This window comes from Heliconius melpomene, chromosome 17 (assembly GCF_056956725.1).
Source record: "Heliconius melpomene rosina isolate 202511_hmr_F chromosome 17, ASM5695672v1, whole genome shotgun sequence".
Taxonomy (NCBI): domain Eukaryota; kingdom Metazoa; phylum Arthropoda; class Insecta; order Lepidoptera; family Nymphalidae; genus Heliconius; species Heliconius melpomene.
Genome location: NC_140405.1, coordinates 14582087 through 14608627, shown reverse-complemented (window position 1 = coordinate 14608627; position 26541 = coordinate 14582087). Strand labels below are relative to the sequence as shown.

At 33.6% G+C, this 26541-nt stretch overlaps 3 protein-coding genes and 1 long non-coding RNA gene across 5 annotated transcripts in view; 2 read left to right on the top strand and 2 right to left on the bottom strand.

Annotated features, from left to right (window-relative positions):
• Positions 1–1299: 1299 nt before the first annotated feature.
• Positions 1300–9845, bottom strand: Fer1HCH (ferritin 1 heavy chain). 2 transcript variants are annotated; one of them, XM_085199886.1, is made up of 6 exons: positions 9706–9845; positions 8834–8901; positions 3259–3401; positions 2792–2926; positions 2252–2401; positions 1300–1783 (listed from the first exon to the last, which is right to left on the bottom strand). In XM_085199886.1, the coding sequence occupies exons 2-6, from the start codon at positions 8895–8897 to the stop codon at positions 1628–1630; spliced, it is 648 nt and encodes a 215-aa protein (XP_085056012.1). In that variant the 5' UTR covers positions 8898–8901; positions 9706–9845; the 3' UTR covers positions 1300–1627. The 2 variants fall into 2 exon arrangements, with proteins under 2 accessions (XP_085056012.1, XP_085056011.1); XM_085199885.1 differs by having other exon boundaries at positions 9692–9756.
• Fer2LCH (ferritin 2 light chain) lies at positions 9786–14659 on the top strand. The gene is made up of 5 exons (XM_085199884.1): positions 9786–9928; positions 11424–11533; positions 12857–13090; positions 13779–13960; positions 14267–14659. The coding sequence occupies exons 2-5, from the start codon at positions 11425–11427 to the stop codon at positions 14429–14431; spliced, it is 690 nt and encodes a 229-aa protein (XP_085056010.1). The 5' UTR covers positions 9786–9928; position 11424; the 3' UTR covers positions 14432–14659.
• Positions 14660–16417: 1758 nt separating this feature from the next.
• LOC146530511 (uncharacterized) lies at positions 16418–17700 on the top strand. Its single transcript, XR_014878881.1, has 2 exons — positions 16418–16566; positions 17056–17700. It is a non-coding gene; the product is annotated as an uncharacterized LOC146530511 (long non-coding RNA).
• The window catches only part of Brr2 (U5 small nuclear ribonucleoprotein l(3)72Ab), a 37458-nt gene continuing 28168 nt past the window's right edge, over positions 17252–26541 (bottom strand). Inside the window, exons 31-42 of the mRNA XM_085199882.1 lie at positions 25629–25768; positions 25140–25376; positions 24613–24794; positions 24355–24526; positions 23045–23205; positions 21844–21995; positions 21446–21578; positions 20710–20857; positions 19365–19541; positions 18707–18841; positions 17946–18053; positions 17252–17696 (exon numbers count right to left, since the gene is read on the bottom strand). Coding sequence (XP_085056008.1) covers positions 17457–17696; positions 17946–18053; positions 18707–18841; positions 19365–19541; positions 20710–20857; positions 21446–21578; positions 21844–21995; positions 23045–23205; positions 24355–24526; positions 24613–24794; positions 25140–25376; positions 25629–25768 — 1985 coding nt within the window. The 3' untranslated portion in view covers positions 17252–17456. The remainder of the gene's footprint in view (positions 17697–17945; positions 18054–18706; positions 18842–19364; positions 19542–20709; positions 20858–21445; positions 21579–21843; positions 21996–23044; positions 23206–24354; positions 24527–24612; positions 24795–25139; positions 25377–25628; positions 25769–26541) is intronic.

Sequence of the window (26541 nt, the reverse complement as noted above, 5' to 3'; positions counted from 1 at the left end):
ATTGGCAGGATAGATATCGGTCTATAATTATCGACACTGTATTTATCCCCACTCTTGTGAATTGGATGAACGACTGCCTTTTTGAATACATTCGGAAAACATCCAGAGGATATAGCAGAATTGCAGATGTGTGTTATTACAGGTACTAGTTTAGGTAGACAATCCCTTAAAAGCCTCGCTGAAATCCCGTCCCAGCCAACGGCTGCATCCATACGCAGTCCCAAAATAGTACTTTTTACCTCGGCTTCATCTGTGGGTAATAAAACAAACGAATGTAAAGGTTCAGCGTACGATGCGTTAACAGGGGTCGCATTTGGTGAACTCTGTATAGGTTTGAATGTTTCCGCCAATCTCCTGCCTACATTAGCAAAGAATTTATTAACGTTATTGATCGAAGTTTTACTATCGGAGGCAATATGTAAGAGTTCTAGGGGTTGGGAAACATTCTTATGTGTAGATGTTAAATTTTTAATGACCTTCCATGTGGTCTTAGGGTTATTTTGAGCATTATACAGTTCCATTTTCTCATAGTTCCTCTTAAGATTTTTAAGAAGTTTGTTGCAAAAATTTCTGTACCTTAAATATGTAATTTTAAGTATATAATTTTCAGGATGTGCCTTTGTTTTACGAGATAATTTATTTCTGTTACGTATACACCGTAGGAGACCATTAGTTATCCATGGTTTTAGTGTACTATATTTGGAATTGATTTGAACAGTTTTAGAATGCTTCTTAATGATACAGCCGACAGTAGAAACGAGTGATTCTGCTGCGCAATTTGCACTTTTAATTATCATGATTCCTTCAAAATCGACAGAAAGGATTTCATTGACGACAGCAGGATAATTAATAATTGTACGGTATAATTTAGGGTTAGGATTTAACTCACCCCACTCAATGTTGGCAACTGTAGGCTTATGATCTGTGATGTCGACGTCAATAACCAATGTATTTATTTTTTCATTAGACTTTGTCATTACATGATCTAGACATGTATTGTCACGTGTAGGAAGTTTATGCGAGGGAATCAAGCCATGCGAAGCTAGTAGATTAAGATAGTCGTGGGCTTGTTGTGTAAGATTATTGGGGGTAATATCGATATTCATGTCCCCTATAACGACAATATTTTTTGATGATATACAACTAGCCAGAACGCTATCCAATTCACAACAACAAACAAACTGTTTTGTTTTGTCAAAAAGCTCTAAATAAAATAATAGTAGTGTAATAATTAAAATTTGAGAAGAGAAAAGTGAGTATTACTTTATCTATTTCCAAGTTTTTCGTAATAAAAGAACATTTCGAATTTAAAATTGTTTATTATCAATTGACGAATATATTGTAATTACAACTATACTATTCTATAGCTTTACGTAACTTCTATTCAGCATTAAAAATGGCAATGGTAAATTACTTTTGTACTGAAACAGATAATCTATAACGACAAAAAAATATAACACGTCAAACTGTAACAGTTGAAAAAAAAAAACCAAATAGAAGTTCTTATAAACAAAGAAAACATTATTTGATTATATTAATGAATAATTTTGTACATAACAAAAAAGAGAAACATGTTTTATTTAAATATACATTATAAAAATGATATAGAACTCCTAGGTTGTATGAGTTATATGTCAATGCCCATGAGTTTCTTGTCGAAGATGAACTCTCCAAGTGCGGAGTGACGCTCCATCATCTTCTTAAGAGTGGAGGCCTTGCCCGCGAGGTCGCGTTGACCCTTGTATTGTTCTTCTAAGAATTCACCAGTTAGATAATCGACAAGCTGAAATGAAATTTAATATCTTAAATATAGTTTTTCTCACTTTACTCTTAACCCCGCATATAGCAGGATAGGCAGAGCCCACCTAGTATCTTTCTGGTTCTAGTACGTTATATAAAAAAAGTATTTTTATATGGCAACAAATCCTAAATAACATTCATCAAGTATTAACTCAGTCTGGTTACACAAAACGCGGCGTTGTTTTCTGCTAGGCGGTAAACAGTCTCGAAGAATGATTTCTCTAATCTTCTCAAAATTAAATATACTTATGTAGCTTATTGTGTCATGGTGTTATTCGTAGAATCTTATTGTTTCTATAAGTACTCAGATATAACTTCTTTAAACAAACGCTCATTTAGCGATTAGACCGCCTTTTACATTAATTTATGTATGTTTCTATCAATTTAGTATGTTTTTTTATTTTTCTTGTATATAACAAAAAATATTTTACTTTAATAAAAGAAAACTTACATGATAATCATTATTGTCGTGTCCCTGGCTGTCCTTGTCGTGTTCACATTTGATGATAACGTTCTTGATGGCCTTCGTCACTTCAGCCTCCATCTTGAGAGCCTCCTCGAGGGCCTCCTGGCCAGAGTTCCAGTGTTTGTGGTCAGGGGGCTGGAAGAGAGAGATTTTTGTTTTAGCATTGTTAGTTAGTTATTTGTAAATTTGTCAGTTGTAGAGAGTGGAAATATTATTATTTCACTATTCAAATAAATTGAACTTGTTTTATATGTAGGTATATTATTGGAATAAGCTGATGTATGAGTCAAGTCAAATTAAATTATTAACACTTACACCAATGTCTGACAATGTAGATATATTATTTTGTTTAGTATAAAGCAAGATACAGCATAATGTTTCGATACCGAGAAAATAAGCACATTCGAAAATACCTCATACTTAAGTTTGACACAACGAAATCGATCTATACACCCTATCATACAAATAAATATACAATTACTTACATTTCCACAATATTTTTAAGCAATTCCAAATAAAATTTACCCTAATAGTGATCAAGGAGGACACATTGGTGGTCAGCTCTCCTCTCATCAGCAGATATTCTATCAGCTTCATGGCATGTTCCCGTTCCTCCGAGCTGGCCTCGAAAAACAGTTTGGCGAAGCCTGGACGGTTTACCTGAGTGGGGAAGAAAGGAAAAATAATTATTGAATTAATAAATATTTTTATCATATAATTTGCACACACATGGGGATTTGTCTAATGTCTTTTGTTTTTTTTTCTTCTAGTGATTAGAACAGTCAAAACGTGTCGTTGTATAAAAAAGCAGTAGGTATGTAGGTAGTTCAATTAAGAAGTTTGTTTATTTGAATTAGTGCTTCCCCGAAGTGCGGCGGCCAAATTTAAAATGGTAAATAAATGAAAAATAGATTTACAGTTAAACAGGCAGGCATATACAAAACAAAGCTAAAAATAGTGGTATAATCCAAAAAAAATCCACAGAAACCCACCGAATCCTTAGAGAAGTGAGCCCCCATGGCCAGATACTGCAGCGACGCGGCTATCTCCATCTGTATCTGCTGGCGCACGCTGCTGCGGCAGCCGTGCGACATCGTGATCCAGTGCTTGGGGATGTTCACCGGGTTCACGTTGCCTGGGGGACAGAAAGAAATCAAATTAATATTACGATTATTGTTTTTTAGCTTCACGTTGTATCCCGCGAATAGCGGAGAGGGCAGAGGAAGCCTAGTGATAAGACACTCCGTGTTCCAAAATGCTCCGTGCTCTAAAAAATATGTAAATTCGAAAACTGAGCGATACGTGAGCTCGCCCAATTTTATAACATTGTTATATGTAGTTTTTAATATAATATGTGAGGCCGAAGAGATGAGTCTAGTGGTTACTCTTCTACTGATGATTAAAAAAGCTTAAGTTATTCGATACCCAAGCCAGATGTTTGCCTTCCCCGCTGGGCATTTAACATATAACATATATATTATATATATATTCCAATGGCTTTTACAACAAACTACGTGTCTCTCTCATATCATGTCTCCATATCTATATATATAAAATCGAAAGGTCACTCACTCATCACGAAATCTCAGAAACTACAAGTGCTAGGAATCTCAAATTTTGCATAGGAGTTACTTATAGGACTTAGGTGCTCGCTAAGACGGGAATTTTATAATATTCAATTTCTAAGGAGTTGTTTTTGGGATCGAAAGTTTGTATGAAACTTCGTTATTACAAATGCTAGGAATCTCAAATTTTGCATAGACGTCACTAGGACGTAGTCATGGAGACAGAAATTAATAATAACATAGTTCACGCGGGTGAAACCGCGAGCGGGCCGCTAGTTATATATAAAAGCTTTTCGAATTAGATGTGAACGTTAATTCATATCTAATTCGATTAGACCTGTGTCAATTACTTTAAAATCGCGTCATTAATTTAGAGTTCATGTAAATATGTCACTCCATTGTTTGGATGATATCAAATGTATAGAATATTGTTTTAATGAATTTTCTATGTAAGGAAAATTGTTATAAAAATATAACAAATAAAGCTATTTTATTATTTTGTATTGTATTACATAATAATTAAGCTTTTAAAAGAATACAAGAATATAATGATAATTATTTTTTATATTCAGCAAGTTTGCAAGCATGCAAAGGTTGTTTTAAACATGTTTATTTTTGGTAAGTACTTAATGTAACCTAATATATTCTAAGTACTAAAGGAAATAATGTTAGCGGAGTCAGAAACTCGTTAACTAGCTAGTCATTTAAATCTTCAATTTAAAAATGCAATAGTATAAGTATACGTTAAACATGCGTAATAGAAATGTGACCCAAGTATTCATTATCTGTGTATGTCATTAATGTTTGTTTTTCTATTGATAACATATAGAGGGTAAACCAACAAATAATTATGTTGAACTGAACGAATATACTAGATTAGTGAGATGGTATAATCTTACTTTTATTTGCTTACAACTTTCAAATGTTGCAGCGTAGACAAAGAGATCTTAACGGAAGATAATTTTATTCAGCAATTTCCGTCGAAAGTTAAATGAGTAACAAACAGAGGTACAACAATAAACATTTTAAGTACTATAAATATTCAGGTATTGAGTTCCGCCACTCAACACGCAACGTCTCTAATTCAGGCGAAAAGCGAAGAACGGAATGTCTTGACACTACTTTTTCTATGACTATCCTAATACGCGGGAAAAAGTGTAAAACAAAAAATCCTCCAGTTGTTAACAGTTGTCAATATATAAAATTAATACAAGATAATAAAACTGAACAATTTGTTATAACTCAATTAGATAGAATACTATTTTCTTTGTTTCATTAAAAATTAATTAATAAATGAACAATGACGTTGCCAAAAGCCGCGTCGCCATCTTGACAGAACGACCTTTGCAATTTGACCATGAGTACAAAGTAGACTTTGTATATATACTTCGTTTTGAATATTTATTATTGATTGAATTTTGTTAAAAGGAATTAAGTTATTATTTTACGCAAAAAAATCATTCTGTTTATTGATTTTTTTACTAGGATTTACCATTGCCAATACTAGGTAGGTTCGTGAAGCGGGAAGTTAATTTCAACTAATGAAAATTAAATGAAAATGGAAAATATAATCACCCTCTCGGGTGGGGATCTAACCCACACCATTTTATTAAATACAGTCTGAGCTTTCGCCAGTGCGCCAGACGGCCTTAATATGTAGTAAGTAATAGTTCAAGTGGCTTTATTTTTAATAGATTTAGGCATTTCCGGCCATGGATACATGATATCATCAAAATGTAACTATCTGTTAAGATTGTAACAACCACGTCGTTTAGATAAAGTTTACGTGATCAAGCATCGCGATAAAGTTTTAAGAGAAAGATATATTTAAATAAAATATAAATCCTTTTAAAAATATATATTTATATAGCTTCAGGCTGTATCCCGCATGTTGCCGAGTAAACATAGAAAATTTAGTGTTAATAATTATTTCTGAATGCGTGTTGCGCATGGCGGAACTTAACGCCGCACTTTTTCTTCTTTATAAAACGAGGAATTGAAATAACTAATTCCCCTAAGTATGGTTCGAACCAACAACCGTCGCTTTAAATATTTTAAAGATGAGCTTATTTGCAAAATTATTTTTGTGTTATGTATGTAGAGAAAGGCAATATAAATTACATTAAAATTATAACTTGTTGTGCAAATATCTGACACAACACTGCAGTTATAGGTTTAAATAAATACAATTTACAATATTTTAAGCTCTCCATGTTTATAAAATGCCTAGGCTTACCTCCAGTACATCATACATATTACTTATTGAATAACATTTTTGTTAAATTTCAATTATAAGGATAAAGAAAAGCAATGAGAAGCATATTTATAGAAAATATAAAAAAATATATTGTGGGAATCAAACCCAAGGTGTGGGTTTATTTTTCACATTAACACATTTTTCTATACTTAGTGGCCTAACATTTTAAAATTATAAAAGTAACATGAGAAGTACCATTCAATAATCACTATCTAATCTATAAACAGTATATATTTAAAAAAGGATTTATCAAATCTGAAACTAATCTTAATATTAAACCTATTTATTTTTTTTTATTTTAAAAAACTACATCCACGGGCTCATAGTTGCCCGTGCCTTTTTTTATTTTAAGAAAGTTCTTTTAATGTGGCGTACTTAATTTTGGGACAATTTAAACTGTACTTATATCTAGAGCTTATACTAGAGGGGTTGGATGAGACCCCTACCGACAATTTTTTTTTTTTTTTTTTTTTAATTTTAAAAATATATTTTATAATTATTAGAGAAATTATTAGAATAAAAATTATAATTATTAGAGTCTTTTGTATAATTATTATAGTCTTTTGTATAATTATTATGTATATAGGTGTGGAATTTTAGATTTGGCCTGGCTTATGCAGAACGAACGAACAGAATATTAAACCTATTATAACTCATATATTTAATAAAAAAAGTGTTGACATAACAATAACTCATGACGATACATTATCTATATATATAAAATCGAAAGGTCACTCACTCATCACGAAATCTCAAAAACTACAAGTGCTAGGAATCTCAAATTTTGCATAGGAGTTATTTATAGGACGTAGGTGCTCGCTAAGACGGGAATTTGCAATATTCGACATCCAAGGGGTTGTTTTTGGGGTTGAAAGTTTGTATGAAACTTCGTTACTACAAATGCTAGGAGTCTCAAATTTTGCATAGACATCACTAGGACGTAGCCATGGAGACAGAAATTATTAATAATAACATAGTCCACGCGGGTGAAACCGCGCGCTGGCCGCTAGTTTATTATAAAACAAAATCAATGTATTCGATTCCCATTCAAAAATTTTTTCAATGCCTTCTGCAAAGCGCACTGTTGAGTTTCGACACTCAACACACAAAGCCTCCAGAGTTTAACGAAAAATGGGTAACAAAAGTGCCATAATAAATAAATAAATAAAATAATGGGTGTCTTAATACTAGGTCCCCAGGTACAGATGCAATAATTTGGTTATTTTATAAAATTTAAAGAAAATAAGTTATTCTTATTGATAAATGTGGCAGGTATAAAAATAACATAATTATACTAATATATTATAAGAAATATAATAGTTTGTTCTGATATGACAAAGTGTAACATTCAGTTCTGCCACTCAACAAGGAACTTGGAATGTGGGGAAGGACTACCACCTGCCGTGTAATATGTGGGATGTGTAAAGCTAAAAAACATGAAAGCCAAATATGAAAATCAAACCAATTGACAATCAATAAATAATCAATCAAAATCAATTCAATGAAACTTATTTCATATAAACTCTAATAGTGTCATATACATAGATAAAGCTAGATTTATCATTGTGATATAAAATAAAAGGATTTTTGTATGAATCATTATAAAGACTTTCTGTAGTATTACTTGTATTTATTTATCAGTTATTCATACTTATTGTGTCAAATTAGGCAGCAAATTATTATTATTATTATAGTATAAATTATAAGTTTTTGTAAAGATTTTGATTTAATAATTGCCTTTGTGTTACAGTGGTACATCATTTCAACATAAGTGAAATGATTATGGATCCCATTAACAATTGGGGGAATTAGATAAATTTGGGATAAGCCAAATTGACATATGCATTTGGGCAGAACATGGGAAATGAAGTATTGTGATATTAGGATTTTTTTAAGTTTCATGGTGTAATCTGCACAGGCAGTTTATCAGGTCAGGACAGGTAGAATTGAACCCACAAGTTGTCATATTTACAGTTGCAGGTGTGCTCCTGTGACACGACTGGCCTCTGGTTATCCTTTATGAGCAAAAGAGCATTAAACTCTTCTAACCTTAAGGTTATAATATCAGTAAAATTTTACTAAGGTTTAACAAGAAATGAAGCAATCAATTGATATAAAATGTCAGTCATGTATAGAGTGCTACTTCCTATCAACATTCAATAAAGTCAATTGTAAACAATTTCACTGGATTTCCTTAAGCAACATATTATAAACACTTTAAGCTCTATTTTATAGGTGTAAGTAATGTATCAAAATAAATGTTTTTTTGGAACTGATTTACAGAAGAATTGTGGTAATATAACAATTGTGTACAAATAAAATAAGAAGGAAGGGCTGTTTCTTAAAAGTAAATGGAGTAGCAATTAAAAAAGCCATAGTACTTTTCATTGTCAGACAAAAGAAAAAGAAATTATTTATCATATGATATAATAATGAATCCAAAACGCAAATTATTACGTATATAGTAAACTGTACCATATCAATTTATATTATAAATACTTTTAATAAATACATTCATCATATTTAAACAAAAATAAATGTCAAATTCTACCTGCGCGTTATATTTTTTTATTTATAACTTAAGCAAATGTTTCATTTAAAAATAAAAAATATTAGCGTTTATTTAAATTTATGTATATATTTTAATAAAGTAATGAATTAATTGACAGTATCGTTAAAAGCTATAACCATTGTACGAGTGAAAAAATAAATAAAAAAAGAAATTACAAATAAGCAAATACTCACATTGTGTGGCGAATGTTGGAGAGCAGACAGCCAAAATCACGAGCAAAGGAAGAATCGTCTTCATTTTTCTATAATAAAATCACAGATATTTTTGACGAGGGTATAGAAAAATCTGAATTATGTTAAATAGTTAAACGATAGCACAGTAACGTTCAATTGAAAGATGCCTTTACACTCACTGGTGCAGAAGGCAACTTATCAATACAAAATAAAGGTTTGGGACAAAAGTATTCGAGTTATATTTTAAATACAAGATTATATTGTAGTACGCAGCGATAACGAAAGCATCTCGAATCTCACAATGGGTAAAACTAAAGTGTTTGTGTTCCAAGTCCCTACATCAAATGACTTTGTTTGATGCGGGAGCGAGATAAACGTATATGACTTAACGTATAAGAGTGAGCGAGATAAAATATTGAGGTTTTGGGTTTCGAGAATTATGTGGAATTTTTTAGCCTCTAAACAAGTTTTTGTTATTGCTATCATATTTTTTGTCCTATTTTTAATAAGCGTACAAGTGTAAGGATATTGTGCATAAAAGGAATGTATTAAATTGATATGAAAAAGAAATATTATGAAAGCATTTGAAACACAAAACCTCAACGATTAACAGCTGCAATGCAATCGTCATAGCCGAGGCGGGAGGGGAGGATATATTAATATACCAGCTTATCAACTTTCCCCACATTTAAAGATATTATTCTACTATTTAACGTTCATAAAAAACAAACAACGCCATAATTAAGTAACGAAATCGACAGTACGTTGCACAAATTAATTACAAACATTCCAAACAAATTTTTAACATCAAAATTTAAGACAAATATTCGAAAAAATTGGGATATAAGACTCATTAACCTGGCGACACTAACGTAAAATTTCCACAAAGTACATTTGAAGTGGCTGGTGTCACTCACAATACTATTTATTGTAGCAGTGATAATTCGTAATATATATTTCCATTTTGTTTCAACTCAAAGTTTATCAATCGCCTTTGTTGGGAGGTCGCCTTCTGCGCCAGTGAGTGTAAAGGCTTCTCTTTCAACGCATCTATCCTCGCACGCTTATAAAACCACTATCTAAAGTCGCAAAAAGGTAAGAAACTACCCATTTTATTATTTATAATTGATTAATCAATCATATTTTTATTAATAAAGATTAAGATAATAACCTATTAATCAAAGATTAACAGCAATATTGGTAGAAGTATTGGTTTTATCTTGTTTAATTTAATTAATCTTGCCAAGAGTGATTACAATGTCATATTTTATTTTCTTTGCCGTATATTATAGTAAGTTGTCTTTAATGGATAATATAAAATATAACAATAATGTTTTGAAGTTCTGTATAATAATAATCTTCAATAACACATTTGACCTATGTACATTAACATAAATAATTAAAATAATAAGTTGATGAAAGTAAATCAAATTCTATTTACAATTACATTACAAAACTTAATATAATAAGATTTTTAAAACATTTAATATTAATAAACTTACAGATTGATTGAATGATTATTAAATACATACTTAATAAATAAAATAATGTCAGTCATTGTTCATGCATTTCCTGTCACAACAATTTATTGAGGTCATTATGGCACAATGGCACAATGTTTGACTATAAACATAATCCTTGTAGGTTCCATCTCTGCTAATGGTAATTCATTATTTTCATTTCCCTGTTCTGGTAACACAAAACATGGCATAGAGTTCCCCCCACTCAACAGGAATTGTCTCAAATTCAGACACAGTGGCTTGACACTCTCAACTCAATCTTGAGATCAAGATGCCATTTTATTTATAGACTATAATTCATGAATGAAGATGGCCACTCTTAAATTTTCTCAAGATATCTATCAGATTTGAGATAAATACAGAGCCTAAATTCACCTGCCATGCTATAATAGCATACAGTGTAAATAAATATTAACATAATTGCACAAAGTGTGACTGTAAAATTGACTGGTTGTGGGTTTGATCTCCACTCAAGGAGATGAAATATTTATTTACATTTTCATTTCTTCGCTCTGGTGTCAAGGCAAACTGCAGCGTTGAGTTCCGCCACTCAACGTGCAATGCTTTCAGAACTCGGTGATTCAATTCCCCCTGCTTACCCTGCTGTTTGCGGGATACAGTGTGAAGCTGATTTTGATTTATTTGATATGGTCATTAATTATTAATTCATTGTGAGTTGTTGATAATAGTTTTTTGATATAAAAGATTATAACCGGGAAACATACTTGTATTAATTTAACATATTTATCTTTGAACTTGAACAGATTTTTTGTATCTTATAGTAATGACTTTTCATTCAAAACTTTTTGAGTGACGTTAGTTTTTTAGTTATTTATCAAGCTTCTTATATTTTTATTCAAGATATTGTTATAGGTAGGTTGAAATATTTATTGTTATGGGTTGTCTTGGCACGGCGGCACAATATATGACTGACTATAAGAGCAACAGTTCTGGGTTCAGTTGCTTCCAGAAGCAATTCATTTTAATCTAATAATTAAAATAAATAATTATTATTTGCCCATTTAATTAATCTAATAATTAATATGAATTACTATCATTACATTCAATAGCATGATGAAGGCTGTGATCGCTGTTGTCTGCCTCGCACTGTGTGCTGTATCGGCGGAGGTTTGCTACAATGAAGTGTCTTTGGAGTGCGGTAGAGCGACCAGTAGTCTATGTAAGTTTATTTCTTTTATTATTTTTAACTTTACATTCAATTCGAGAATGTAATTGTATAAAATTTGTGAAATTCTGTTCTTCTTTCCAGAGAACACTTTGATACTTGGTTTTCTTTTTATATATAAAATATATATAAAAAAAACTATATGCTTTATGCCACATGGAATAAAGCATATTTAGTTCGTTATTTTTTGCGTTTTACATTTTCTAGAACTTCTTCTAGCTTATTTCTTATATTGTTTTTATTATTTACACATATATAAATAATAAATATGTTTATGATTTAATAAAGTATAATCTATAACTAATATAACCATTACGTTGCGGGTAATTCCCCGCCGTAAAATAAGGTACAGACCTCCCTGGAGTTAAGTTTTCTGAACTTTTGCACATTGTACACTCGGAGTATTTCTAAAATGAAATATGCACTGCCATCTAGAACTAACTTCAGGGCGCTAACGTCGGTCGTAGGCAAACCACGGCACCCTAATATAGGTAATTTAATTATTTGGGAAGCTATAACTAAATCCCCTATATTGGGATAGAACCCACAGCTACCTCGTTTATTGCCTAACGCTATCACACCGCACCACAGTGACCTCATAATTTTTATTATTTATTTACATTTACAAACAATGACTACTTTATAACTAGTAGTCTAATTCCTATATGATATTTATTCAATTTAAGTCAATATTTATTTATTTAACTACTAAATTATAGGTACTTTTATAATAAAGTAGTTTCCTTATAACATTTAACAGATAAGTTTCTTTGAGCTTCTATTTAATAATCTACGAGATAAGATAATGTAGTTATTTGGAAGAGCTTCGTTATAGAATGTCTCCGATGGGTGTTCAAATCCGATACTTACGCAATTAATTGGTTAACCAATTTGTCGTTTTCGTATTAAGTTTCAATTAGTAGTCAATTGGATTAATCATTTTATTTTCACTTTCAATTTCTTGGTTCTTTTTTAACTTTAATTATACTTAAAACTGCATTGATAATTAAATCAAATAAATAATTATTCTTTCATAATTACTTCACCTCTTTTTTTAAAGTTTTTAAGAACACTGTTGGCGTCTATGCCCGTTTGTGCAGAACTAATTTTCTTATAAATGGTGGTCATAATATATATATTTTTACGTACATAAGCAACGACACGTATTTTTGCACGGTAGGCAGCACCACATTCTTCATTCAACGCTCTAAGTTATTTTTACAGGTTAACTAGAACTCACAGTCTAATATCTTATATAACTTAATTAACGCTCTAGCTATATAATAAACGTAGTTTGACTCCGAATTTTCTCCCTAGCTTTACCCAGCTGTAACGCAATATACGGCAACTTTGGACACCAGGGCAACGTGGCCACGGAGCTCCAAGCGTACGCCAATCTACACCTCAGGAGATCATATGAATATCTCCTTTCTGCTGCATATTACAATAACTATCAAACTAACAGACTTGGATTCAGCAAACTGTTCAAGAAACTGTCGGATGACGCTTGGGCCAAAACTATTGATATTATTAAACATGTCACTTTGAGAGGTAGGTTTATTTTTGCAGTCTGTTTTTTTTTATTTTAGAGATTGGTTGTCTTAAGTAAAATAAAGATTGATAAATATCTGATGAAGATCTTATTGGTAAAATAAAATATGACTAATTAAATTTGAAATATGTGAAGTTGTCTGTGCACTTATATTAAGAAATAGAAAAAAAAGCAAACGTAGAAAATATTTCTTTTCAAATTACTATTTCAATAAACCTTTAGGGATTTGTCATAGAGCAATGGCCTCAACTCAATTTCGTCAATCTGTATTGTCATTGTCTATTTCATCTTCATGAAAACACACGTTTTGCCTTGGTGATGAACTTGACGCCATTCTTGAAATAAAAATTCTGTGCTGCAATGCAACACGCTGCTGTTTCATGTTTATGCGGAAGACGACTAGTATGGAAACCGCAAGGGGTAGGGGGAACGAAGTGACATTTAGTTGCTAATGCGCGCACGGGCATACAAATCTATGGACGCGGTGACAGTTGCGTCACCGGCGTGTTGCCGTCCTCCGCGGACAAAAAGTCACTCAATTGTCACGTATCCAAATGCGCGCACCTTCATTTAGTGTAATGTATACGGTGACAGTGACGCAACAGTCACGGTGACAAAAATCACTAGTGCGCGCTATACCTTAATGTAACTTCTAAAAGTCACTTAACTAACCTCAAATCCCTACAGGCGGCAGCATGGATTTCCGCGCCCGTAGTTCTCAGGACCAAGAAACAAGGAACTCCACCATCGAGCTCCAGGAGCTGGAGTCTCTCGCACACGCCTTGGACGTGGAGAAGGAGATCGCTGAGCGCGCATTTTTCATACACCAGGAGGCTACAAGGAACAATCACAAGACTCATGATGCTGAGGTAGGTTGGGGTTTATAGGGGTTTTGTAGATTTTGGGGTTCCTGAGCCTGGAAACTGGAGGTAGAGGAGATCAGGGAGCAAGCACTCTTCATACACAATAATCATAACTCTCTTAGCTTAGTTTTTCGGGAGATTTTTATGTATGAAGGAGGATATATTTTTTAATTATATTTGATTTCGAAAAGAAGTAGAAGAGCGAAGAACAAATATACGATAAACAATAAATACAGATAATTTACACAATTGTTACAAATGTTTATTAATTGTCCCATATATATATAATCTTTTTCTAACTAATTTATCCAGATCGCACAATACCTAGAGGAAGAGTTCATAGAATACCATGCCAAGACAGTCCGTGACCTTGCCGGGTACACCACAGATCTCAAGCAGTTCATCACCAAGGACGATGGCAGAGACCTCTCTATATCACTTTACCTCTTTGATGAATACCTACAAAAGACCGTTTAAATGTACTACCAATTTCTACTATTTAGAATTAAAAACCTACCTTTTTAGTAGAAATTGTTTTAAAATTATCGTTATAATCGTGTTTTTAAGATATATTTTTAATTTCATATTTTTGTTTTGTTCAAAACAGGCTGTTCATATGTGATTTCTTTTTTATTAAAATATAAAATGTATTTAAGCATTGTAGTTTGATATTCAATTTGAAATATAGAATTATAATCACCGTTATTAGAGTTTTATTTCTTATCTGTTTTTTTATTAGAATTTCGAAAATTCAGAAAGTAACAGACACAAAAAATGAACTTAAATTGTGACTATAGCAAAGATCAGATTACACTGTTTCTAGTGCCCTAGGTTAGGTGACTACAAACAAGAAGCTCCATCTAGTACCCTACAATATGTAATGCAATAGAAGTAGTGTGAAGTAATCTCTACTGTATTTTAAAACTTAAAATTTATCTATGAAATTAAAGTTTTATTGTAATCTCGGAATCGTGTATCCCGCATATCAGGGTAGCCATAGGGAACTTAGGAACTTAGTGTTAAGACACTCCAATACCGAAGTACGCAATACCTCCAGAACTTACATTATACATGTGAAATTATATATAATAGAGCTTTTTGTCTTTCTGTCAGAATAATCTCAATATCCCGTATCACATCGCATGCACGCTGTGGTATACACATACCAGGTTAGGCAGAGAAAACATGAGAACCTAGTGTTCAGACACTTCCGATATAAGTACTTGAGGCATAGCGTGTTGAGCGGCGGAACTCCATGTCAAACAAAATAGAAGAAATGGAAATATTAAATCGAACAGAAATGGAACGGAATGTCTTAATAATAATTGGCGTAAAGCTATAAATAATGTAGCTTATACAAAAATATGATTTGAAATAACAAAAAAATAACTTTAATCCAAATCGAGCGCATTGTGTGGTGGAGCTTGTTCAGCTAGCTCCACGCTGTTTTCTATTTCGCTCGGTATTTTATAATAAAATTAAAATAAATAATTCCATCGAATGGGAAATAAAAATCATCAGAGGCTGTGCCGTTCATACAAAGAAATTTCATTTCGAACTCACAAATTGTCTTTTTACAGATCACATATATAATGTGACCATTTTGTTCGGCTCAAAACGGGACATTGGTTTTTAGCAATTATATAGGATGGAAGCGTCTGCGCTCGTTTTCCAAGAACCACAATTACTAAAAAAATATTAAAATTCGTCAATAGTATAGACGTAGTTTTTTTTCATTTCACGATTTTTATTCATACTTGCTGCACACTGCATTACGTGTGACACAGATACCAATAACGTAAAACCCTCCTGCTACTACAAAAATACTAAACGTTGTCGATCTGCCACATTCGTTCTCAACGGAGAACGAATGTGGCAGAACGAGTAAGGGATATCTCGTTATATTTAAGGCCTATTTTCTATAATAAACCTAAACTACGTTCAACTTCACCTCCAATACTTACAACTCGGTTTCGTGAACGAGGCGTGTGAGATGTCGCTTTGATATATAAAATATAAATAAGTTAGTGTCTGTTTGCGTGCTGTGCATTCTTAATAAATGGCGTTCTATTTAACAACGATAATTTTATTATTTATTATGAAAACGTCACATTTTAATTTTTGGCAATGTCTCTTTTGTTTTATTTGTATTAGGCTTGTATAGAGAAAAAAAATTAATGAAAGCACAGTTTTAACAACTTTAAAACTGTGCTTTCATTTAATTTTTTTCATTGGTGAAGATAAAATTACTCTATATATATTTTTAAATTACTGTATAAAAAAGCAACATTGGACAATAGAAAAATGGGACATTTTTATGTCCCGGTGCCCTCTAACACCGACAAGGCATTACAGGGCAGTAGAATCACCAAGACCTACAAGTGAAAAACGGGACCGTCCCGTTCAAACCGGATCGGCTTGTCACATTAGTCATAAGCATATTATTTATCTCTCACGTATAAGATAATGTCCATCTGTCACTTTGAGATTCGAGACAAAGAAAATTTATGAAACTTTAGGTATATCTTAAGATTATTTGTCAGATTATCTATTTCGAGATACCACAGGTGTTGTGAAATTCAGGGTTAACAAACTTTTACCTACAAAAAAAGGTGTGTAAGATTTTTTTAATGTTACATCATTTCTTAACTTAGAATATATAATGAGTCTAGGTTAAAATACCAAGTTAATGTTTATTTAGAACGCAGAAATTAAGATAGTGTAAAGCAATGAAGAACTGATTTCTTTATAAGTTTAGAAATTGTGTATATTTGTATTTTTTAATATATACAATCAAATAAATATTATAAATTTAAAGTTATTTGAATAAAATAATTAAGACTATTTTTATAAACAGGCTGGAAGCGTCAGAGCAACTTTTACGAGAACAGCATATAGGGTAAAATATTTCAAACTCATACCTAAAGAAATTAATCAAGATGCCTCAACAGTTTAGACGTAGGATTTTACACCTATCCGTTTGATAGGTTTATGTGTGCGTGCGTCGTCCTTATCAAATGGCGTTTTATTTTCCAAAGATAATTTTATTGTTTATTTTATTTGAAAAATTAACATTTTTTTTTTTCATTAATTGTATTAAGTATTTAGGTGGAAACGGAGATTTAAGTTCCACAACTCAACGTCCCTGCGTGCCCCTGCGTTGATTATAAAAAAAGTCCAGACATGGCGCATCGGCACAAGTGTGCGACTGCAAGCGCGACCGATTGTGGGTGCGATTAACTCAAGAAAATGAAATATTTAATATTTGCATTGTATAGAAAAAAAAGAAAAAAAACATTTTCTGTTTATTAACTTATTTATTTATTTATTTGTATTTATGGTATATGTAGATTGTAAACTACTGAATTATTAATTTGCTCTTTAAGAGATGAAAAGAAAATGATACAATAAATCAAAATTGAAGAAAAACTGTGTATTTAACATTTTCTTATTATCTACAACTACAAAAGAAAAAAGTGCTATACCGTAACACTTATCACTATCACTCCGAATCACTGCTATCAGAGGCGGCGTCCCCGACCTCCACATTGAATTTGTACTCCTGATCAGCTCCGAGATAGGCATCAGACATGAAGTACAAAGTATAAGTGTGCCTTCCAGGACTTCCACAGACAAAGTCCAGGCGTACTTTGGCAGATCTTCCTAGGGACACCCTCTTGATGGAGAGGAGGGTATTTGTTTTTGGATCTCCGATGACCACCCACCAGCCTTCTTCGCGTTTCTGTAAAAGAAATTGATGTTTTAGTTATTTGTAGGAGAATTTAGCCTAACACTCCTACAAATCATATCTAGCCAAATTTAAGTGTCCCATATGATCATTTTATAAACAATTGTAATTTAGTGCAATAAATTTTATGCAAACTTTTTTATTAAAAAACTAATTTCATGAAATCCAAGTCCATTCAAAAATAAAAAAGAGCAGATTTTTTTTATTCTACAACAAAAGTCCACAGATAAAAAAATAGCATACCTGTGGGAAGAATGGTGCTATGACGGGACCGACGATCTCATCCTCCCTCTCGAGCGTCACTTCCACTACTATGGCTTTTCCCGCTCTGAGGCGACGTTCATTTATTACCTGTCAAGAAAAAAAAGAACTGAAATTAAATATACAATCCTACAGCATATTTCGCATAAAAATTGTGAAGATTAAAAGTTTCTTATCATATATTCTTATTATTATTAAAAACTAAATAAATTAAGATGTATAACATCTTAAGAGTTTTAAGACTCCCATATAAATGAGACACATCACGGAGAGAAATTTCATTTATTTAGTTTTTACTTTACTTATCAGCTTCACGCTGTTTCCCGCACACAGCAGGGTAGGCAGAGGGAACCAAGTGTTAAGACACTCCGTTCCCCACTTTCTGCCGAATTTTGGAGGCATTGCATGTTGAGTGGCAGAACTCAACGCCGCGCTTTTCCTCGACACCAGAGCGTATAGCGAGCGTAATATAAACGTAAATAAATATTTCACGTCCTCGAGTGGGGATCGAACCCACAACCGTCGCATCTACATTACTTATAATACCTTCATAACCTTTTACAAAATATAAAAAATAATATTATTCATAGTCCATCTTATGAATAAGTGGTTGGTTGACAAGTGGTGAAACCAGACCGTGATAAGACCTTTGTGTCTTAACAATAGGTACCTTCAACCTCCCCCAATATTTGCGATAGTGTTACAGCGTGAAGCAAAAAATAATAAACAAAATAACTATTTACCTCATAACTAAGCTCCACATTTGGATATCTGTTACAGAATCTGGCCACGTCCGCCATCTCGGTGGGTGACAGTTGAAGCAGTTTCGCTCTGTCAGCGTCTTCCAGCTCCATCACGTCGAACACCGTTTCCACATTCTGGAAAAAATATTTCATATTATATATACAGCTAAGGATTAAGGAAAGTGGAAGGTGAAAATGAAATAAGTAATAATATTTAGAGGCCAGTCGTGGCGAAAATGAGAGGTCTGTGGTATAAACCCATCACACCCTTCGGTCCTCATATCAACAGTTTCCCATAACTTTAATTCCCAACTTCCATCTCCTCAAATTTAATTATTAGCTTCTACGACCTAACAGCATGGAAAATTTCGCTCACTACTTTTATTAATAAAAAAAAATGTATAAACAATTTTTGTTAAAAAACATGTAGTCGACCTTTTATTTTGCTAGAATTCTCTAGAAAGGATTTGTTTTCCTTAATGTGCGAGGCCTATCGCGGCTTAGTTACTCAACAGTTGGTATGTCTCACAAGGGCAGGGGCAACAAATAATTTGTAATTCACCGATCGAATTCTCGATCGAACGTTTACTATAATCTCGAAGATTACCCATATCCCCCCATACTTCAATCAACAGATCCACCATCACGAACTCCTCACCTTATCAGCACATCGTTGGACCAGCTCAGGTGTGAAGTGGGGCAGTTGTCGTAGGTACGAATCTTTGGCCCACATAGCCTGTGTCACCATCTGGGCTAACTCCATGGCCGCGACGGCGGGGGACAGCCATCCACTGCTGGATACCACATCCACACAGGCTTGGATGAGACGGATCGCCTAGAGGAGAAGGATAATTTGGTTAGGTTTATATATTCATTGGAGACCAATAAGTGACGTTGCGACCACAAGTTGTTGATACTATAATAATACCATACTAATATTTATTGGTCACCTATCTGATATTATTATTTAAAATTTAAGAATTTTTTTGAATGATTCATAAAGAGTTCCGTAGGGCAAAAAAGGACCCCTGATAAATTTGTAGCGGTTGAGATGTGATACCACTATTTAATATGATCTTATTTATTTTACACTAAATGAGTAAAATTAAAAATCCAAATTTTGTGGAGAAATTGTCCAAATTTATTTAACTCACAGATACGTGAAGAGAAAATGATCACAGAAGGAAATAAAGAAATTTAAATAAATACCAATAGAAAATACAAGCTAAACTAGCACGTAATAGCAAGAAGTTAAGATTGAGAATTGAATGCAAGCTAAGAGAGCAATGGATACACAAGTGAATGTCGCAAGCGATTCTAGCCGACTCTTTAAACGTGGCGATGCTGGCTAGCAGCCTACGACACGCATAGCAAAAAAACTCGGAACAGGTTTGAATTGTTCCAATGCGCTGCGTGCGGATGATTTTAGTAAATGTAATAATATTAATTTAGAATAAGTAATGTTCCCTACAAATTCACCGTGTCATATTTTTAAAAATTACAAATTCTATTTTGTAATTTACATAAACGCAAACAGATACGATCGTGGTGTAAGGGTGTGACTGTAATGCGACGGTTCAATCGGGTTCAATTCCCACTCGGGGAAATAAAATATTATTTATTAATATTTTCATTTCTTCGGTCTGGCATAAAGACAAAAGCCCGACGTTGAGTCCCGCCACTCAAGACGCAATGTCTCAAAAAATTCGCATGAAAGTGGGTATCGGAGTGTCTTAACATAAGGTTCCCTCTGCATACCCTGCTGTATGCGGGATACAACGTGAAGCTGGTTTTATTTTAAATTTATACCAACACTACGAACAAAAGAGAGAAACACATTCAGTTTTTGCATATAACACTATACATCAACTCCATGCTTGCTACTTCAGAACCCGCTACTGGCTGAGTCCAACTCTTTTCGAACTTGGCAACTTATTTAAAAATGAATTATGGTCAATATGAGAGACACACACGCACGCACACACACAAGCACACACGCTCACCTTGGTGAGCACGAGCGCGGTGTCGGCCTGCAGCTCGGCGGGCAGCTGCGTGCGCGAGAGGTGCGCCTGAAGCAGTACGTGCGCCTTCACATGCGGCTCGTTGTACTTCACCCCCCCACCCGACGGGTTGGTCGGCTTGTGGGGCACCCTGCGCAGAAAAAGGAAAGAGATAAGATAAAGACTCAGCTAATTTAAAGAGAATTCCTTGAATAAATTTCATTCCTCTCCAATAGTCTTATTACTTAAATCGTGATCTCTACTACTACTACAACCTAATTGAAAAAATTTAAAGTGTTTGTTTCTGCCTCTTCTCAGCAGAACTGCTTTCCGAGCTAATGGTAGGTCCTGTAGGATCAACACTACTGACATTTTAATATAACACAGTCCATAAGTGTCTGAGGCCAGTCATGGCGCAGAGGCACAAAGTTTGACAGTAAAACCAATTGGTTGTGGATTCGATCCCCACTCGTGGAAATGAAATAATCTAAATTTATATTTCTATTTCTTCGCTCTGGTGTCGCGGCAAAGCGCGGCGTTAAGTTCTGCCACTCAACACGTAATGCCTCCAGAATTCGACAGAAACTGGAGAACGGAGTGTCTTAACAATAGGTTCCCTCTGTGTACCCTGCTGTATGCGGAATACATGCGTGAAGCTGATTTATTTTATTCAAAAGTGCTTTTATTGGCCTAATTAATTTTGATTTTATAATATATTTTAACTTTAAATTTTACTTACTTAGCAGCCAAAGCCTTTATAATATTTTCTTCGCGATGTCTGATACATAAATCTGAGTACTCAGCAGCTGATGAGATGATCTCTAAGAGACCGCGGATCTTAGTTTTAGATGTCAGGGACAAGCTGAACAATTCTGAAACAATATACATTTTTTTTAGCTTCACCTAATTGTTTAGATACTTCCATACTATATTCTCCGCAGCATTCTCAAGGCGTTGCGTGTTGAGTGACGAAACTCAACGTAGCATGTATCTTTATTTAGTTTCTAAAGAGAGGAAATAAACAGCAAGTGAAAAAAAGTGTCTTAACACCAAGTTCTCTCTGCTTACCGTAAGGTAAAATTAGGAAAAGGTAATTTTTCCTAACTTTCTTTTAAATAATAATTAAATAAACCTCACCAATTGTTGTATAATTAATATAATAGTATGAAGCGATCATTCCCAAGTTGAGCGGCTGCACGTCCATCTCATCTTCTATAGCTATACATTTAGATTGTTCTAGATCTGATAGAGTCGTTTCTACTAGTTCTGACAGGTGATCTGACAGGTGCCTGAAATATATTTTTTTAAAGAAAAATGTTTATTAAGGTAATCATCATCAAATCAATTTAAGAAAGCTTAAAAAAAATATTGAATGAAGAGAAAATTATGTGGTGCAAGTAGCCATATAAAATAAAAAACAAACATTTTGCAGTTTGAATGAAGAAAGTATATTGATTAATTTATTATTAGTAAGTATGGTATGGTATGGTTCTTTAAATCTGGCGTTCCGAGCGTGCCAGTATTAGTAAGTATATTTTTTCATTTGTAGCTTTATTATATATGTCACCGTAAGATTTGTAAACCATTGAATAATTGTGAACCGACATTATCAAACGCAAAAAATCACAATAGAATTCAAAAACTACTTCATTAGGCTCAAAATATGTAAATACTACTAACACCACCGCAGCTGCATATTAGGCGATTTTTAAGTGCAGGTTAGGTTAGAAACTTTTAAATTTAAAAATAATTAACCTAATCTAACCGAACCTGCACTGAAATATCCGTATACCTGCGGAAATGTTAGTACATAAATACCAAAGTCACAGTATATAATGTTAACTCTTAATTGTTTATTTTTTAATTTTCGCATATATAAAAGAAATATTCTTTATTTCAATACAACAAAATAAAGTTTCATTTTATTGACACTTTTTTACATACCTAGCTACGTGGTGACAATGAGTATTGGTCGATGTTGCTGTTAACGCAACCAATCAGGGCCAGCGTTTAAAGAGTTTACAATTTCACGAAAAAATTATAAACTAACGGTGACATATACATATAGCAGGATAGGCAGAGGGAACATAGTGTTACAACACCGCATTTCCTTCTTTCCACCCAATTTTTGAGAAATTGAATGTCGAGTGGCTGAACTCAACGCTGCGCGTGTTATCAAAACGAGGAAAACTTGTTTTACCAAGTGGCATTTGAACCTCACATCATCTCATTCTGTCAGGTTTACAATAAAAAGCTATGGCGGTGCGCCACGGCGGCCCCTGCAATCATTATATTTTTTTTATTTTTATATCCTTCAAAACTTTAAACCAAAACTCACCTATGCGTAACTCCCTGCAAATTATAATAATTGGGGTTCTGCGTTAAACGCCGGTAGAGGAACGTCCATGTCAGATAGTCCACCGCATCTTGTTTATTTTCTATAGTCTTTGTTACTATTTCAGCATTTATATGATCGTGGAGACGATGGTCCAAGTGACTCTGTTAATAATAAAAATATGATTAATATTTTTCAAAACTAAAAAAAGAAATGTTTAAAAGTATTTCTTGGTTTTTGAAATTAATGTATCACCAGATCCAAACACGTACAAATTTTCAAGTGATTCAGAGCAAGAAGTGGTTTAAAATAGCGTTACAAGATTTTCTTGACTATTTTTAGACTAGCGGCCTCCCCGCGGCTTTGCCCGCTTGAACTATATGATTGTTTTTTTAATAAACAGAATGCACTGACGTTTAACTATCAATGAATGAATTTTGATGTCAATGAATAAGTCTCGTTCAGAAACAGCCTTAAATCGAATCTAAAATAATTAATCGAATATCGAATCGGAAATAATAAATTGACAACATCCTCCTCCTTGTTTTGAAAGTCGGTTAAAAATACAGATTAATGACAAACAAATATAGATTTGTTATAAGTATAAATGTAGATATGGATTGCTATATATTTGCAGGCAAATTCATATCTTGAGTTCATTGAAATACCGATAACTTTTTTTAATGAACTGATTTTGATGAAACAAACTTTAGATATTAAGTTGAGTTAAAACAAAGCAATTGGTAAAAGTTTAAAATAAATCAGTTCAGTACTTTCGGAGATTAACGTGATCATACATACAGACAGACAGACAAGAAATTTAAAAAAATATGCTTTCTTATATTCTTTTTAAATGTCCCCAATTTCAGTCAAAAGTACTAAATGTGCGGACAAAATATTTTTAGTGTTATATAATAATAGAGATAATTAGATGCAAAATAAACAGACAATTACTTTACTTCCAGTAAGTAAGTAAGGATTTTTGTTCTCGAAAACTAAGTTTTTAAAGAAGACATTCTTTTTAACAAGTCAGACAATGATTAAGCAGCTTAGTGCACCTCATGTGGTGTTGCGCGCACATTAACACCGCGACCGCGTGCTTGCCTTCTAATAGACGAGATTCGCGGAATATTTGTTTGGTTCTAATAACAACCAATAGATCCGGATAATCGAGTTCGTACTTAATTATCCTGATTTTCTGTTTAAGTAACTACTTAGTACTAAGTTTTGAAATGATTTCATGGTCCTGAACTTTAAAATGGTTTTCTGATATTTTAATTAAACAATTTTTTATTATAATCTGAACCTCCTACCTCCAAAGGCAGACAATCATTGAGCAGCTTGGTGAAGAAGGTCTTGTGATGCTGCGCGCACATCAACACGGCGACCGCGTGCTCGTCCTCTAGGGGACGACACGCGCGCCCTAGCATCTGTTGTATTGTCGTTATCGGGTATTGCTCGTAGCTGTGGAGTTTGCCGTTGTAGCTGGAATAATAAAGGAATTTTAATGGTTATATTCGTGGTTTTACCTGTGGTCAGCGTGCCCCATTCTGAGTGTGTAGTGTACTCACACGTAGGTGTCCGCTACGATGACGGTGTGGGCGTGCGCGGCCACGGCGTAGGCCAGCTCGGCTGCCACCACGCAAAGCTGCGCCGCGCCGGTCTCCAGTAGCTGCTGCGCCGCGCGCCGGTCCGCCGCGCACACGCCCGCGTGCACGTACGCCACGCCCAGCGACAGCGTCTCGCGGAGCATCTGCATATACACACACACACACATAGTTCGCTCGACCGGTATTAATTTGAATTATTTATCAATAATATTACCATTGTAAACATAAAATAGTATAGTTGTATATTATTTGTAAATTATTTGACGTTCAAAAAATTTGAATAAAATTATCTGATTTGAACACATTTGAACCGAATAAACCGATTAAATAAAACGCCATTAAGCCATTTTTGCACTATATAAGTGTGCACAAACGCACAAACAGACATGTCCTTTTGATAGTACATACACGATACTTATTTACAAATGAACTAGACCAACTTTCACCTCCTCTTATCTTTAAACTCAGAATCAATTAAAATATTTTACCTTATCTTGTATTTTCTTTAAAAAAGGCTGCAATAAATCAGATTTGGCCTTCAAAAACCTTCCCGGAGATCCGTGGGCAGCTGCCAACGCCAACAGATCAGCGGCCAAGAGACGAGCGTGTCGTCGCGACGGCACAAACACTATGCAGGGTTTGGATCCGGAGTGGCGGAGCACTGCGTTGTATATGGGTTTGGTCATGGCCGCCAGTCGGGAACCGGCATGGGAGATGTTGAAGCCCTGGTAAAATATTTTTCTTATTTATAACCTAACTAATAGCTTTATAATGAGTTTTAATATAAAAGAAAAAAATCGTTGACCAACCAAGTGATGATACTTAATACCATCCAATTAAGAAATAATTGTACCTATTAGCGCATAAATTAACGTATAAACTGGTCACAAGACAAAGGGCGGCGTTCAATTCCACAAACTAACATGCAATGTTCCGAACATCAGGCGCTGCGTTAGGACCGAGATATCTAAACTCACCTGAACATGTAACTCCAAAGGCAAGGGTCTAACACTAGGGTGAAAGTTAAAAGCACAATTAGCATTACACCCTAACCACTGCCATACATCGCGAGCGTCCGCCAGGGGCAGGGATAACGCCACTATACGAATTGGACGACCTGAGGATAGGGAAAAAAAAAAAATTAAATATTCTAAAATATATTCTGCCTTCTTGTTATGTAAACATATAAAATATAGTGGTTTAATACTCCACTATGGATTTTTCAGCCATCTATAAATGATAAATGTTAAGCATACAATAATAATAGGAAAATATAATTCATAAATTATGACATTACTATTAATCACAAACTATTCATGATGAAATGGTAATCCAAAATATTATACAATTATTAAGATGATTATTATTTATATAAATAATATCTTTAGAGGAAAAATGAAGAAAAGAGTGACATTTCATCCAACAAAAAGCCTATACAGAATTTAATGTCAACAACACTGTTCTCCGGTTTCTGCTGGAATTCAAGGCATCGCGTGAGATATTGAGGCCGTTATGGCGCAGGTGCAGAAGCGTGCCACTGTAAACGCGACGGTCATGGCTTCGATTCTCATGAGAGGGAATGAAATATTTAATATTTTTATTTCCTAACTCTGCCAAATCACGGCGTCTCGAATTCAGCCACTCATTTATTTATTTATTTAGGATCGCCAACAGAAGATACATTACAACATGGCCAAATTATATCGAGATCTATTTATAAACTAAATGTTTTTGCAATTAAAGACAATCACAGCATGTGCATCACTAATAAAATTACAATTGGTATTAATAGCATATAGATTAACAGAATAAAAATTATAATTATAAATTAAAGTAATATAGAAGTCGTACAGTAAAATAGTATTGGAAAAATGTCATTATTTAAAGAAA

What these genes read in the sequence shown, in the direction of transcription:
- Fer1HCH (XM_085199886.1), bottom strand. Translation starts at nt 8,897, where the DNA reads ATGAAGACGATTCTTCCTTTGCTCGTGATTTTGGCTGTCTGCTCTCCA. An exon ending in TCCAACATTCGCCACACAAT is followed by an intron (nt 3,402 to 8,833) that starts GTGAGTATTTGC and finishes TCTGTCCCCCAG; the next exon opens with GCAACGTGAACCCGGTGAAC. An exon ending in ACGACAATAATGATTATCAT is followed by an intron (nt 1,784 to 2,251) that starts GTAAGTTTTCTT and finishes ATTTCATTTCAG; the next exon opens with CTTGTCGATTATCTAACTGG.
- Fer2LCH (XM_085199884.1), top strand. Translation starts at nt 11,425, where the DNA reads ATGATGAAGGCTGTGATCGCTGTTGTCTGCCTCGCACTGTGTGCTGTA. An exon ending in TAAACATGTCACTTTGAGAG is followed by an intron (nt 13,091 to 13,778) that starts GTAGGTTTATTT and finishes AAATCCCTACAG; the next exon opens with GCGGCAGCATGGATTTCCGC. An exon ending in ACAAGACTCATGATGCTGAG is followed by an intron (nt 13,961 to 14,266) that starts GTAGGTTGGGGT and finishes TAATTTATCCAG; the next exon opens with ATCGCACAATACCTAGAGGA.